Below are 17,269 nucleotides of genomic sequence, written 5' to 3'. Positions count from 1 at the left end.
CACCATTTGAAAACGGTACAGGCAACAAGATAAAACTCTTGATCTTTATCTTTATTTATGGCACTGACCGAAAAAAAGGAAGGTGCACTCAGGAGACCGGGTTTGAGGGATGGTTTAGAGACTTCAAGGCAAAAAGTTATATGGGAAAGAAGTTGAGGATTATGAAGGCATTTTAAAATAATTTCTTTTTTAAAATTTTTTGGCTGTGCCACACGGCATTCAGGATCCTAGTTCCCCACCCATGGATTGAACCCGTGCCCCCTGCAGTGGAAGTGCAGAGTCTTAACCACTGGACTGCCAGGGAAGTCCCTAAAATAATTTCTTAATCTGGAAAAAATAAAAATCCATCCACCTAAATCCAGCAATATTAAAAAACAGGCAGAAAACTAAACGGTACACACCAAAAGCCACAACGGGAATTGTGGCAGCATGCTGGGGTTTAGGTGGATTTCTCGTCTCCACTTTCTAATAGTTTTGCAAAGACAATGTGGTTTTACTACTGTTTTCATTTTTAACAGAAAGGAAAGGTCCACACATGCCATGAAAGAAACCAAAGTGACGCTATAATAGCCAAGCCATCAGAGTAGCGAGCGGGGGCTGCAGAAGGCAGCGCTGGGGCCCGGCTGTCCACACGCCCCCCGCAGAAGCACAGCGAGGCAGGCAGGGCACGGCTGCCAGCTCCCTCCCCGGACCTTGCTGAGCCTCAGCTACCTCACCCAGAATGAGTGTTTCGGAAGAGAATCTCTAAGTTCCTTCCGGGTTTCAAGCTGTATGATTCTAAGTTGAAAAAAACTAAGAAATCGAAGAACAGACAAAAGAAATTAGGAATTCCTCCAGCTTCCCACGTACCATGGAGTATACAGGTGGGGGGAAGGGAGTCTATCAAATGTTAATCCTTTTTTTCAGACTAAAAAAAAGTATTAGTACTACAGAGCATTTAATGAAATATATCACCTCTAGTTTTAAAAGACGCTTACAAATTAACTGAAAAAAATACATGGCTGTAAGGTTAAGACAAAAATGCTTAGGCGAAGCCTCAAGGCCACGTGATTAGCTGCCCTATAAGCTGCAGATAATCACCCCTCCGGAGGTGTGAGGAGGGTAGACGCTGGGGCAGAGCGGCAGTGGGGCGCTAACAGGCTAGCACCCCATGGAACCTGTGGGAGGAGGCAAGGCTTGAGCTGGGCGCGAAAAAACGGGGACTGGGTTTCTTTCGGGGGTAATGAAAACGTTCTAGAATTAGATAACGGTGGGCAGTTACACAACCTTGTGAATATACTAAAAATCACTGACTTACACAATTTAAGAGGGTGGATTTTATGGTATGGAAACAGGATCTCAAGTTAAAAAAAAGACATGGTCAGAGGTGACTAGGACAGTGTGGCAGGACGGGGGGAGGGAACCAAAGGTGCCCTGGGAAGAGTAATGAGGAAAAAGGGAGGTTGGAAACAAATTTCAAAGGCTCCAAACATCAGGAAAAGGTAACTGGAAAACTATCACCCATGAGACAGGAAAGGAAGCAAACACTCATGGACAAGAGTGAAAGATCAAAGCTTTGAGAATAACGTCTGTTTCCTCTGCTGGAAAAACAAGCCTCAGGTAAGAGGCGTCCCGGTCCTTTCACTGGACAGGGACTTGAGTGTCTCCACGTTTCCGAGTGAATGCGCATCTGAAGGGTGCCCTGGTTCTGCGCGCAAAGAAGAGTAAGGCAGAGCCGAGACTGGGTTCACTCTAAGCTTAAGTGTGACACAAATTAGTCTAAGCCTAAGCAATGCAGTTCCAATCCAGGAACATTTACACAAAAGGACTGAAAAGCTGGGAAGAAGCTGGGGCAAGATTCTGCAACATAATCTTCATCAATTATATAAAATAATTTTACAGGTTTAAATGCAAAAATGTCACATCGGTTAGCTGCAGATATAAAGAAACTAAGCGTCTGAACAGATTCTACTTGTGTAAAAAAATAGAGAAGAAGGAAGGGAAGAAGAAAAATAGGAGAAATGCAAGAGAAGTAAAAGAGAAGGAAATGGTGAGATGGCCACTGTCTCTTTAAGAAGCTCCTTGGAGATACATAACTGCAGAAAGCCTGGTGAATACAACATTGATTGGGAATGAGGTAACCACAAACACCGCTGTCTCAAATGAAAAGGGATTCAAGATCTGACCCAGAAAACAAGCATCGTAACCACCAGATAAAATTTTCATGATAAACACAAAATGCTCTATATACAAGCAAGATTGAAGTATCTGATGCTAGGCCATAAACTAAGGTTCTCTTAGAAAGAGGGGCCATGAGGAGCCTCTCTGACCCACAGATCAAGTTTCATCTTATCGATCCACTAAACTCTGCCATCGCTTTGCTTTGTGCTGGCATAATCTGTAATGTTGAGCAGGCCTCGAGGGAACGGAGAGGCAGGAAAAGAAGGACTGGCATCTGGACTAGTGTCCAGATAAGAAATTCATAATTGGCTTTCGAGAATCGTCTCATTTCTAATTCCTTTTATGACTCTTTCAGTTCAATCTCAATAGTCTGTCCTCAAAGGCCCCTGACACACCAGGAGACTTCTCTAAGCTAGAATGATCCCAGTCCCTTTGGGAGTTATTGAGGAATCTCAGAATTAGCAGGTGAAAAGGATCTTACCTAGCATGAGCTCTCAGGCCCATACTTGAGCAATGAGGGGCAGAAGCCTAGAGCCACACTGATAACTGAAGGGATAAAATTCTAGATTTCTGGTCCATTAGTTTTTCTAAAAGTAATAGTTCTATAGCACTCCCAAGAAGGGTATTTACTGGCCTCGAAATCATGGCCAGTAAAACACAAGGCAATGGAAAGTGTTCCTCCTAAGGCTTATCTTGTTTGAAGCAAAATACTTTTACATAGGTACTACGGACCACAAAATATTAAAATAATCTGACTCTTGGAAATTTCAGTTAAGGAATGCTTCTGAAGGAAAGAGTTTTCTTTAAAGAAAAAGGCTCTCCTACTACTAAGCTGTTAAGTGCAAGGTTTGTTTCTGTTTGCTCCTCCAGGTAGAAAGCTCTTTTGGGTGTCTCGCTGCGAAGTCAATCCAGACTCAGAAGTTTAAGTGTCCTGGTCTCTAAGGCATTAAGTACACACTGTGAGAGACTAGTTCAAGACATCTTGTTAATCCAAGAAGGAAGTCATCTTCTTATTATACATTAAAGAAACACATAAAAACATCTCTGTAATAAAATATGCAGAATTCATGAAAGTGGTTTTTGGAACAGAAGCCAAAGGAATTCACACAGAAGTTAGAATTAAATTTCTCGGCAATGGAGACAAACAAAAAGCCTATTTCAGGACAAGTTAACTGCAAATACGAACTGTGTGGTGGGGAAGGAAGATTACCTGTGGCCACAGCCCTTCCTCATAATAAAGGCTTCAGAACAAGAGATCAAGAATAGCACCTGGGGCTTCCCTGGTGGCGCAGTGGTTGAGAGTCCGCCTGCCGATGCAGGGGACACGGGTTCGTGCCCCGGTCTGGGAAGATCCCACATGCCGCGGGGCGGCTGGGCCTGTGAGCCATGGCCGTTGAGCCTGCGCGTCTGGAACCTGTGTTCCACAACGGGAGAGGCCACAGCAGTGAGAGGCCCGCATACCGCAAAAAAAAAAAAAAAAAAAAAAGAATAGCACCTGTTTCTGCCAACACTTATTATTATTGCTTGACTTTTTTATGTCTTCATAAAATACAAACTGTTTGCCTTAATGAAAATCTAACAGAACATGCCATAAGAGTGATTTAAAAGCTCAAAAGATGCATGGACACAAATGGATCACAGAGCCGCTCCACACCACTAGCTTCAGAGCTCTCAACTACTGGAGGATACAGAGTCATGGAGACGGCCCATCTCCACGAGGGCTGTAAGTGGGAAGGCACGCACTCCCAAGGGAGAATAAGGTGGCTGGGACGCAGAGGGTGGTCCATGAAAAGTGAAAGACCTTAGGATGAAGAATATTAACTGAAAAACTGTTTTCGCTTACCCAGCAATGACAACACCATCGTGAGAATGCACATCGCATAAAACCGCGTCAGGAATGTGTTCCAGCTCACTCACGGCGCCTTTGCGATTCTGCATAAGAAAAGGGGGTGCAGTTTATACTACTCTCTGGATAGCCAGGAGACAAAGCATTTCGCTCTCAACTACATTCATGGCAGTTTTTTACGGCATGGGCTGTGTCCATAGTTATCAAGACATTCGAAAGGACAGAGACAACTAATATGTTAAGCTATGTATTTATGAGTTACAAACACACTGAATGAAACTACTGGGCACGGGATGCGCGAGACGAGGGCCCTGTCCTTGAGGGGATTACAGGATGTTAACCACTCCACTCCGCAGTGGGCTGCTACTGAAGAAATGTATAAAGTGTATTTAAAAAGTCCAGTTCAGATGAGAGAAAGTAGTTAATGGTATTCTACCTGTTAACACCCCTTATTAATGCTCTCAGAATAAAATGAAAAAGTATATACAACAAGATAAAAATCAGGATGGGGAAAAGAAAAGACATTGTTTCTGACTGAGAGGTCAGAGGTTCATGGAAAGGGTATTTAAAGGAAACCCTAAAGCCCGTAACACAGCTGCTCCTGAGGAGGGAACTAGGTGGTAGGTGGAGAGAGGTGAGAAAGAGATGTATTTTCCAGTATATGCCCTTTTATGACTTTTGATTTACTGCATCACGATTGTTTATTTACTGATTCAAAATATGTATAAATAAAATAATTATTTTTAAAATAAAGGGAATCTTGAAGAATAGAAAGTATTTACATGTGGGATGTTGGGAAGGGCAGGGCAGGACAGTTAAGCCAAAAAGCAAGCGTGAATAAAAGGTATTCAAGAACACCAAGCCATGAAAAAATACATACACATAACGGAATTGCTTTGCTGTACGCCTGAAACAATACTGCAAGTCAACTATATACTTCAATTAAAAAAAATACCAAGCCATCCATAATTTCAACTTTGCTGTACCAGCACAAGGATTAGAAATAGTGTAAGTGGCAAGCACAGTTCTTAGCACACAGCAGGTTTTCAATAAATGGTAGTTACTATTTATATTATTAGGAGACAGATGATGACATCCGTTCCATTAAAACCAATGTTTATTAAGCAGCTGTACTCCAGGCACTGTGCAAGACGATCTACATGGTGATCTCACTGAACTCGAGGACCAAGTCCAAGGCTGAGGGACACAACTGGACACATCCAAGTGGGGCTGTCCTGCTAGTGGAGACATGGGGATGGAAGGACTTGAGAATCATCTGTTCGAGGGCCACAGCCAAAATGCCAAGAACAGCAAAGCTCTTTTGAGGGACAAGCTATTGAAAGAAAAGGAGAGGGCCTGTGTGCTCACGTCCTCCACTAAGTTTCATCACGTGGCTTCCTCCCCATCAAGGGCTCCAACCCCACACTGGTATTCTGGATTAGAGAGATCCTAGAATGCTACAGTGAAATGAGTGTATGCAAACACCAGGGAAAGGAACATCATTTGCATGCTGGCTCTGAACTGCAGGTCCAGGTAAGTTCCTGCAGGTCCAGGTAAGTTCCTGCATTCACAGGTCATCCCCTGTGTGGAAGTACTGAGAACCCTGGGGTCCCTTCTCAGCTTCCTGCAACACCAACCTAGGAGATGCCAAACCAAATCACCTGCCCAACCCATCCTGAGGCTGACCATGAACAGCACCAAACCACAGCATCTGCGCGCCAAGGCCGATGCTGACTGAGCAGCAGACGCAGGCCACGCGCTGTGGGAGGGGTGTTAGATATATCATTAGACAGGCATCCTCACGACGGCGCAGAGAGCGCAGCTACTCTCAGCTCCACATTAGAGATGAGAAATCAGAGGCACACAAAGGGAAAGCATCTTGCTCTGCACTACCTTTCATGTTTTCATAAGAATTCCTTTCATTCTAGAATCACAAGAATCCCATCACTACAGTTAATGCAAGAGTCATCATCTGACATTTTACTTCTGTAGTCCTCACAGGTATAACAGTGCAGGAAATGGGCCCGAGACACTCCACAGAGAAGCCTCCCTCCGGTCTCCCTGCAGTTTGACTCCAGGTCATTCAAGCAACGACCTCTTATTGAGCACTTAACAAACACATGGCTTTGGGTTTGTTGGAGAAGAACAACAGAACAGACGTTCAGTTGGATTGTACGTAATCTGTATACTGGCATTAAGTGCTGGATGCTATGCGGCGGGTCTTTAAACCCCTTCGCTTCGGCCCCCTCCAGCCTGGGTGAGGAGGGGGCACCTGCTTCCCTCCCTAGCTTTCTAATACCAAAGAGGAAACAAAGAACTCAGCTGCTGCTTTCTCTCTTAGAATCTGACATTTATGAATTCAAGCCAGGGTACATGGAATATCTCCAGCTCTCATGCTCACGAATCTCAAAAGTATCCCTCCTTCCCAGACAGAAAGGCCCTAGTAAACGCCTCACTCTCAAGCTTTCCTTAAATTATGGCTCCTCCTGCCAGGGTCAGACCCTCTGCTTTCCGGCCCCCAGCCTGTCTAAGCAGCTTTGGCAAACCCAATGCCTGCTCTCACTTATGTCCTTCACACAGACATAACCAAGCCAATGGGCAAGAGGGCGAGGGGGCCCTCACGCGAGTTTATTACCTGGAGTGGACACACAGAGCGGGGGCCAGAGGGATCTGTACTTAGTGGTGGGTCTTCATGGCCAAGCATGGCTATGCTAATCCTCTTTAGAAGGATGGTTCTCACCCAGGGCTGATTTTGCCCTCAGGGGACATCGGACTGGTCTGAAGACTTTTTGGTTGTCAGAGCTGAGGGGAGGAAGAGAATGCTTCTGGCATATACTGGGGAGAGGCTGGACATGCTGCGGAAGATCCTGCAATGCCCAGGACAGACCTCACCGCAAAGTATTGGTCCCAAATGGCACTAGTGCTGGGGTTGAGAAACCCGAGTTAGAGGAACACTACGTCTTATTAGCTTTGCTAGGAACTGTGACGCTGCCCAGATCAAGAGTATCGGTCACTAATCAGGTTATGAGGTGACTGGGGACAGACATGCACATAGGCAATATGTCACTATCAGTAATGAGCAAAAGCTTGTTAATCTCAAAGTCTATTAGGATTGACCTTTACAGGAGGGGAAAGAATACAGTTCTGTCCCTTCCTTCCAACTGAATATCCAGCTACCCAGGTGGGAAGAAACGGGCACCACACTGCTGTCTCGTCATGCCTTAAACAGCTTTATGTAACACTGTTCTTGACAGTTATTTTCTACAGAAACACTGTTCTGTGCAAATTCATAGCTGTGATCTAATATTTCTGTAGAAATTTTGAAGTGATAAATGTTATGGAAGCAAGCCAATAGGTTATGTGAGGGAAGAGAAGACAGTACTTAGAGAAGCTTAATGATCTCCCTCTTAGAATTTACTGGAGATAGCATTTTCAGCCCCTCTTTTGTATTCAGGTGGTGCTTTCTTGGTCCATCCAGGGAGACGGTGGCAGTGAAAAGGGGCTGCACTGAGCACTAGCCTAAAGACCCCGACCACCAGAGGCGAGGGGACCGGATCCTCAGTCTCGCCCCTCCTCTCCTAGAGGACAACAGGACGCTCCCAAAGAGTGTGCTTGAAAACAAGGGCAGATACTCTAATGGGCAACAAAAGGGGCAACAAATCACCAACAGCTGAAGGGACGCTCACCATCCTCCTCCTCTCCTTGTTTTTGGCAGTTAATCTCAGGATGAAATTGGAAGGACTCGGGTGTTTAATCCCAGGCTTGGATTCCTGTGTCCTTGCAGGCTATTCCCCTACAGGTAATGATATTGGCCACTGCCTACCTTCCAGTTGGTTCTTAACATGTGTTCCTTGGCTCGGCACTCTTGGAAGATGAGCTTCCAGCAAGAATAATCAGAGATGCTGCTCTCGGGAAGGTGCCCTTCCTGCTGGCACAGCCGGTACCAGAGTACTTCATCTTCTGCAATCACCTTCCACGTCTTGCTCACCTAAAACAGCAGAAGTGACACAAATGTCAAATTCTGCAATTAGAGAAGTCCCTTGTCATCCAAAAATCAATCAACACCTTTATTACTGCCCTGGGTTTATGGCAGTATAAAATGTCTCATTAACAAAACACTCTGAGGCAAAAAAAAATACAAGCAAATGTTTCCTGTTTTATCTTTCAAGATTTCAAAATTGTTGTACTACCATCTAATATCACATTTTAAACTACTTGGTTAAATTACTTTATATATATATGTATAAAATATAAAGAGAAAAAATACACAAATACATAAAAGGCATAAAATATACACTGTAACACGTTAATAGATATAAAATCATACACAGCTTTTCAGAACAGAATCTCTTTACTTTTCACCAATAAGCACTTGTCTTTCCATCTTATAGAGCTACAGACCAATGACCTCTGAAGTAGAGAGCTGTAATAAAATATCCAGAACCCCAAACTTCTGGTCATATGAGAAATTCAGATTTATACTATGTGCAAAAACTTAGATTATAAATGTGTAGATTAAAAAAATTATTTAACAGAAAACTCAAGCAATTATCTAGGATGGTAAGATCTGATATAGAGAAATTAATATTATGACTGGACCGAATTTCAAATCCCAACAGTATCCAGAGGAAATGGCCATTTTAGCTATTAGTGTGTGTGTGTTTGTTTTACCACCAATGTCTTTTTTTTTACATCTTTTTTGGAGTATAATTGCTTTACAATAGTGTGTTAGTTTCTGCTTTATAACGCAGTGTATCAGTTATACATATGTTCCCGTATCTCTTCCCTCTTGCGTCTCCGTCTCTCCCACCCTCCCTATCCCACCCCTCCAGGCGGTCACAAAGCACCGAGCTGATCTCCCTGTGCTATGCGGCTGCTTCCCACTAGCTACCTATTTTACATTTTGGAGTATATATATGTCCATGCCACTCTCTCACTTTGTCCCAGCTTACCCTTCCCCCTCATGTCCTCAAGTCCGTTCTCCAGTAGGTCTGTGTCTTTATTCCCGTCTTACCCCTAGGTTCTTCATGACATTTTTTTTCTTAGATTCCATAAATATGTGTTAGCATACTGTATTTGTCTTTCTCTTTCTGACTTACTTCACTCTGTATGACAGACTCTAGGTCCATCCACCTCACTACAAATAACTCAATTTCGTTTCTTTTTATGGCTGAGTAATATTCCATTGTATATATGTGCCACATCTTCTTTATCCATTCATCCAATGATGGACACTTAGGTTGTTTCCATCTCCTGGCTATTGTAAATAGAGCTGCAATGAACATTGTGGTACATGACTCTTTTTGAATTATGGTTTTCTCAGGGTATATGCCCAGTAGTGGGATTGCTGGGTCATATGATACTTCTATTTGTAGTTTTTTGAGGAACCTCCATACTGTTCTCCGTAGTGGCTGTACCAATTCACATTCCCACCAGCAGTGCAACAGTGTTCCCTTTTCTCCACACCCTAGCTATTAGTGCTTTGTCTTCCAACCCTAACTTTGGGGAAGGATGGATTTACTTCATCATGGGATAATGTACAAAGCTGGGCAGACTGCAAAGATGGACTCTGCTCGCAAAATGAGAAACTGATCCGGCAGATCAACATGATCTGGGGTCTGCAACACATTCTGCTTGCTGTCCACCCAAAGGCTGAGCCTCACTTCTAAGAAAGTAAGAGTCATGACCAGTGGTTCATGGTAACTTGTGCTCCTTAACACTCCCTTGGGGCCACTTCAAGACATCAAGTACTCAGACAAGAAGAGAGAACATGAGACAAAGAGAGAGCACACAGCATGTGCACGGCAGACTCTCGTTACACAAGGGTGCCTCATCTGAGAAATACCAATAGGGAGTTAGCTTCCAGGACTACAGAGTTGAAGATCTCAGAAAATCTGCTCCTCCACAAAACCAACAAGAATACTGCCAAAAATTGTCCAAATCAACTTTTTCAGAACTCTAGAAATTAACTAAAGGCTTGCAACGTTCTGAGAAGCATCTATTCAAGAAAAATGGCTGAATCTTGGTAAGAATAGCAACCTTTGTATTGTTTTCACTTGCATTAATCCCATCCTCATCCTCTAGCTCCATGGTAGCCTTGAAAACCAACAGCCTCCAACTATAGCAGCTGTAAAAACCAGCAGTCTAGCAGCTCCCAGAGAGGCCAAATGGGTTTATAGCTCTCCAAAAGTACCATCCCCAGAGAACCGTCACTATTTGGCCTGTCTGGCAGCTTGCTAGAAAGCTCCGTTCTCGAGGCTTGTCTTTATCTAATCTGACTTAGATCTAACTGTCCTATATCCAGGGCATTTGTCAGAAAAAAATAAGGGACAACTGTTTAACGGTGCAGCTGCCTGACATGGCACTACCAAGTAGGGCTAAAAGGAGGCTAATCGAAAGCCTTAAAAGGAAAACCTGGGAGTGGGACACCCCATTATAAATATATTCAAAATACTAAAGGAAAGCATATCTAAAGAAATAAACTTATGAGCACAATGTCTCACAAAGTAGAGAATATTGACAAAGAAACAATATTTTATTTTTTTTTAAAAGAACCAAACAGGGCTTCCCTGATGGCACAGTGTTGTTAAGAATCCACCTGCCAATGCAGAGAACACGGGTTTGAGCCTGGTCCGGGAAGATCCCACATGCCACGGAGCAACTAAGCCCATGTGCCACAACTACTGAGCCTGCGCTCTAGAGCCCACGAGCCACAACTACTGAAGCCCACACACCTAGAGCCCGTGCTCCACAAGAGAAGCCACCACAATGAGAAGCCCGTGCACCACAACAAAGAGTAGCCCCCGCTCGCCACAACTAGAGAAAGCCTGCATGCAGCAACGAAGACCCAACATACTTAAATAAATAAACTTCTTTAAAAAAAAAAAAAAGAAGATAGTAATATAGGAAAAGAGGAACAAAAAAAACATACTGACAGCTCCTTAAATGGCTGAAGGCAGCCATCACATTTCCCCTTAGTCACTTCTTCACTGGTCTAAACACACCCATTTTCTCCAACTAACTGTCATAGGACTAGCTCCCCTACCCATTATCTCTGAAATGTACCCTAGTATTTATGCACCTCTGGTGTCCCTCTTCAAAAGTGATACTCAGGACTAAACAATACCCCAGATATAGACTGTCAAGTGCCATGAACAGAAGGATTTTATCAGATACTAATTTGCTACTTCACTTGAAGATACATCCTCATGGTTACAGAACGTATGGTCCAGAGCTTCTGGAGTCTGTTTATTTTATTAAATATTTAAGGCAGACAAATAGGTATATATTACAAACACCCATGGATACACCACCCTGCTTAAGAAATATTACCAATAAGCTTAAAACTCCTGTGCATCTCCCAGTGTCCACATCCTTTTCTCACCAACAGTAACCTCAGTTCGGTATTTATCAATCTTCAGAGTCTTTTTAAATACAAGTTGCAATTAAAGAAAAATAAATTCCCCATTTCTTACTCACACTATTATGTCTTAAACTTAAATTCTTAACTTTCTAAACTTTCTATCCATTTTAAGTCCCAGCTCATCACACATACCCACCCCCAGCATTTTATATCATTTTTGCATCTCAATTCTGTCATCCATTGTAGGTATGCTACTTTTCCTTTACATAAGTCATCAGCAAAATACAGTCTGTGGGGCTTCATGTCTTAATTATTTTAAAAAATTAAGCAGGATAGGGCTGAGGACGGAGCCCGTGGCAAACCACTAGAGCCCTCCCCCAAGGCTGCCATGGATCCATTAAGCAGCCCACCCCAGGCACGGCCACAGCATCAGTTACAAATCCACTTAACCACACTGTCATCCCACACTTCTCCTTCTTAGCCATAAGGGCATCGGGGAAACAAACCCTCATCTGATCACAAGTGGTCAGGAAATAAAGAATGGGATAATGACTCGGTAACACTGGAGTTCCAGTTTCGACTAGACAGAACACCATGGTTTTATTTTTGGCATGTTTGGTCCACAGCTGAGCCTGTCCATGACACTGGGTGGTGTCTGTCCATCTGTCTGTGCCAAAGTGAGTCTCAGCACTAGGCAATCATGAAGCACAGACAGGGACAGACCAACATCAGCTGTGACGGAGCCAGGCTACAGCTCAAATAGCTCCAGAGCAGAGTATTTCTGCCACAGGCCCCTGCAATTCAGGGTTAAATAAAGTATAAGGGTGAACACACAGACACCCTCATGGCTTCTCAAAGGCACAAAGTGCTAGCTAACCACACGGCAGTTTACTCTGATCCCTGGGATACATCAGCCCTTTTTTGTAAAAATTATAAAATGTAAAATTTTGTAGAATTTATGAAATGTAACTACTAGACGAAAGACCCAGACTCATTACTTCACTACACAGACCAGCACTTCCTAAAGCATATTCAATAGAATAGCAGCTCCTTAGGGTATTAATAAGTTATTTTAAAAAAGGATTCCACGGTCACACGAGTTTGGAGAACACTGGTTTAAACAAAACTAAGCAGGACTCTTCACTGCAGAACTTCTCAGAGCTTTTAGCAGACTGACACGTGTTGCATATCTCTAAGAAGGAAATATAAGAGGCTGCATTCCTCGAACTTATCTGGCTCCTGAACTCTTCTTACAAGGAGTGTCTCAAAAGCCCAGTGTCCTCCAGAAGACACCTTACAGAACATTGATATGAGTATCAGTCAGTCAATTAAAACATATGTTGGGCACCAACTGTATGCGGGCACTAAGGCCAGCAATTCTTATCTACTTTCCACCTCAACCTGCCAAACTGACACCTTTGCAGGTGGGTGACACCCCACGGACATGACCAGATTGGGGCCGCCTGCCCATGGCTGGGGAAGCTAGAGGGAAAAGTTCTGGTCTCTGCCCTTACAGTCGAGTTGGATCACAAGACTGGCCCCCAACAGCGGGTAATCTTTGTAATTCTGCAGTCCAAAAATTAGCTACAAGGCTGCACTTTGTTAGATGAAGCCAGTGAATCATCATCATTTCAGGAGAATCCAAATTCAATGCTCAGTGACTACAAACTAGAATATCCCAATTAAACATTCTGGATGAGTTTTAATGAGTACTAAACTGTACAAGTTCCAGCCACTTTAAAATAGAGAAACTTTTCAGAGACTTTCAAGAACTCTCAAATACATGTCAGACCTTAAAAATCTTGGAAGCCGAAAACATTTTTTTATATCAGCTTCGAAGAAAATGTCAAATTGTCTTAAATAACACAGTCTGAAATTTGTACAACAGGGTTATGGGATAAAAACCTGAGAACAAAACATTGATGTTTCGGTGCATCATCCCCACCACTGACCCCTAGACCACAGGGCCTCTTCTGTAGAAAATAATATTCAGGATAAAGTTTAATCCTGGAAAACAAACAATAAAGCTCTTTGAGGGATTTATAAAAGCTAGAGGTGAGAATTACTTCCAAAAAGGGATCAGGATTGTATCTACGATCAGGTATTGAACACATAAATGTGCCAACAATTTCTTTAGCAAATGATAAAGAGAGGGTTGTCTTTTTATTCTTCTTGTAAAGGAGAACAAAAATGATAGGCTTTAAGAATTTCTTTCAATCCTGAAGGGGGAAAAAATCAACAAGAAAAACACCTAGTCAAACTTTCACAAGTAAATTTTAAAGAGTCTCACCAAAAGGAAATCTAATTGTTTTGATTTCTTAAATTACATTAAATCTAGAAAGTTTACGAGCCTGAATTTTCCAAAGGCCTAATGGTCTTTCTTTAATACACCAGGATTGGACTGGCCCTGCCCAGTAAAAGCCCCACTGAGTGAGCCTCAGCTGCAAGAATTTGCTAATAAAAGTGTCTCCAGCATTTTGCTTTATAGCACCACTATGAATTGCAGCATTAAAAGAAAAAAAATTAAAAAGCCCTTGACTCAAAAACTAGCTTTATTAACTCTGCCTGGATTAAGGTTACCAGTGAGGCCCACAACAGGGGAAAAAGTGTCACTGTTCCAGTCACACAATGACATAATGAAGTCTACCTGGGGAGGACACACCACTGACCTCCCATTGCTAAACCCAGCAGTCTCTTCTCAGTCCTCCTCTCACTTGACCGCTTATTACCTTTGATCACTTTCACCTCCTTGAAAATTGCCCTCCCTTGGTTCAGAGGACTGTGCACGCTAGGTTTCTTCCCAGCTCACAGGTACCGCCTTCTCAGTCTGCTTATCGTCTACTCACTGTCTGTGCCAGGGCCCAACCCCTAATCTCCTCCTCTATCTACACTCACTTTCCTGATGATCTCGTTCAGTTTCCTGGCTTTAAATACCATTCATGTGCTGACTGCTTCCAAATTGACATCTTCAACCCTGAGTTCAACCCAGAACTCATCTGCAGCCTCACATTCAAGTACTGATCTTCCCCCCAAACTTGCTCATCCCACCATTTTCCCCTCATTAGTAATGGTAACCTCATCCACCCAGTTGCTCAGGCCAAACACCCTGGAGTCCTGTTGACTCTTCCTCCTCTCCCCACACCCAACCCATCAGCAACCCTGACTCCACCCACTTCTACCAGCACAGTCCTGGTCCAAACCACCATGTAGCCTTCCAACTGGTCTCCTTGCTGCCGGCCTTGTTCCCCGGCATATTCTTCACATGGCAGGGAAAATGATCCCTTTTAACATATAAGTCAGACCTTGTCACTCCTCTGATTAAAACACTTCAATGGCTTCCCATCTCATTCAGAATAAAAGTTCAAGTTCTATTAACAGATTAAGTGCCTTCTGAATTTGGACCATCTCTCCTTCTATTAGCCCTGTCTGCTCACTACATCCCTGTGTTAGTTTCCTATTGATATTCTAACAACTTATCACAAACTTATGGCTTTAAATGACCCACATTTATTCTCTTACAGTTCTGGGGGCCAGAAGTCTAAAATCAAGGTGTTGGGGGAACTCCCTGGTGGTCCACGTTTCCACTGCAGGAGGCACGGGTTCAATCCCAGGTCAGGGAACTAAGACCCCATAAGCTGCACAGCGTGGCCAAAAAATAAAATAAAATCAAGGTGTTGGCAACAGGGTTGCATTCCTCCTGGAGGCTTCAGGGGACGATCTGTTTCTTTACCTTTTCCAGCTTTGAGGGGCCACGTACATTCCTTCGCTTGCAGCCCCTTCCTCCATTTTCAAAGCCAGCAACATAGCATCTCCTCTCCTCTCTGACCTCCTGCCTCCCTCTAAGGAGCTCTGTAGTCACAATGAACCCACCTGGATAATCCAAGATCACTCCATGTGAAGATCCTTAACTTACATCTGCAAAGGTCTTTTTACCATAAAAGATAACGTAGTCACAGGCCTGAGGATTAGGGCATGAACATCTCAGGGAGGCCATTACTCAGTTGCCACAGCCTAGCCAGTCTGACCTTCCTGCTGTTCCTCACACAACAGGTACACTCACCTCAAAGCCTCTGCACCTGCTATTCCCCTCTGCCAGAGACCAGCCCAGCTTCCTTCTTCCCTCCTTCAGGTCTCTGCTGAAAGGTCACCTTCTCTATGAAGTCTTCCCTGGCCACCCCAGATGATGCAACCCCCAACATCATCTCTGCGTCTCATTTTTCTCCATAGCACTTACCACCATCAGATATATTCTATATTTAATGATATTATTTACTGCACATAATGTAAAGCTTTCCAAAAGGCAGGGGTTTTTATGTTTTGTTCACCGTCTAGAATGGTACATGGCACATAGTAGGCCCTCTGTAAATAACCGAATGAGAAGAATAAGTCCAATTTTTTTTTTAAGTTCAACACCTAAAAAAACTGGATTGCTGGGCATATACCCAGAGAAAACCATAATTCAAGAAGACACACGCACCCCAATGTTCACTGCAGCACTATTTACAATAGCCAGGTCATGCATGGATGCAACCTAAATGCCCATCGACAGACAAATGGATAAAGAAGATGTGGTACGTATATACAATGGAATGTTACTCAGCCATAAAAAGGAACGAAATTGGATCATTTGTAGAGACATGGATGGATCTAGAGACTGTCATACAGAGTGAAGTAAGTCAGAAATAGAAAAACAAATATCGCATATTAACGCATATATGTGGAACCTAGAAAAATGGTACAGATGAACCAGTCTGCAAGGCACAAACAGAGACACAGATGTAGAGAACAAATGTATGGACATCAAGGGGGGAAAGTGGTGATGGGGGGTGGTGGTGGTGTGATGAATTGGGAGGTTGGGATTGACATGTATACACTAATATATATAAAATAGATAACTAATAAGAACCTGCTGTATAAAAAATAAAATAAAATTCAAAAATTACAAAAAAACTGGATTGGTTTTATTTTCAAAGGTCAGCTCCTGGCATGTGCTGCTCTCAGAAGGCTTTGACTTTCTTATTCAAATATAATCTCTTGCTTTCTGATTTTTTTCTCTTTTAAGTTTTAATATGAAAAATTTCAACCACACAAAAGTAAAGTGAACAGCGTAATAAACTCCCAAGTCACCCCCACTCTGTTCAAATGACTATCAATATTTTGCCATTCTTGTTTCATCTAGTTCCCCATCTTTTTTTCTGGAGTTGCTTTGGTTCTCCCTAACCCCTTTTAGAGGGAGCAGCCACTGCAACCTGGGGAATTAAAAGGAAACTCCTGTGGATGCCTGGGTGTCAGGCATGCACATATCTCCCTGAGAGAAGTCTGGGGGCAAAGGTGGAAATTAAGAACTAAGGGAATCCTGCCAGCAACTACAGGTCCTCAGAATAATTTCTGCTCTGAAAATCAACCAGGCACACTTGGCTCTAAATTTCCAACCTTTAAAAATGTCATTAAGATCTGTAGCTAGAAAAACTCAAATTTTAGTTTCTCCTATTTGGACATATGGGAAGATCATAAGATCACATTTGCCTTGAAACTTGAAATATCATAATCTAATACACTGGGCTTTAGTTCCAGAGCTACTTATTTATTTTGGTAATACCTACTTCTTGCTTGCCAATTTTAACATAAATCTTAAGTTTTTAACCTCTCCCATCTTCCTTCTTTTTCTGTATTACATTCTTCAAGGACGTTTTTCTACCTTTTACTTGAAAATCATGGCCCTGTTGCCTTTGCAACTCTATTTCTAAACTTACACATTAGGAAATACACATAACTAAAATATATGCTAAAATTGAAAATGAAAAAATAAAGTTATAGAGATGGAGAACAAATTCGAGGTTGCCAGGGGTTAGGGAAGGGCATGGCTATAAGAGTAGCAGGACTCTTGTGATGAAAATTCT

The 17,269-nt window shown here is 42.9% G+C and overlaps 1 protein-coding gene across 2 annotated transcripts in view; it reads right to left on the bottom strand.

Annotated features, from left to right (window-relative positions):
• The window catches only part of FBXW8 (F-box and WD repeat domain containing 8), a 114,198-nt gene that overhangs the window by 78,769 nt on the left and 18,160 nt on the right, over positions 1-17,269 (bottom strand). For both annotated transcript variants that reach the window (XM_079941911.1, XM_079941910.1), the window contains exons 3-4: positions 7,830-7,994; positions 4,004-4,092 (exon numbers count right to left, since the gene is read on the bottom strand). In XM_079941911.1, coding sequence (XP_079798037.1) covers positions 4,004-4,092; positions 7,830-7,994 — 254 coding nt within the window. The remainder of the gene's footprint in view (positions 1-4,003; positions 4,093-7,829; positions 7,995-17,269) is intronic.

Source organism: Stenella coeruleoalba (assembly GCF_951394435.1).
Source record: "Stenella coeruleoalba genome assembly, chromosome: 14".
Lineage (NCBI taxonomy): Eukaryota > Metazoa > Chordata > Mammalia > Artiodactyla > Delphinidae > Stenella > Stenella coeruleoalba.
Note: the sequence above shows the minus strand (reverse complement) of the source record. Positions and strands in the feature narration are given on the sequence as shown.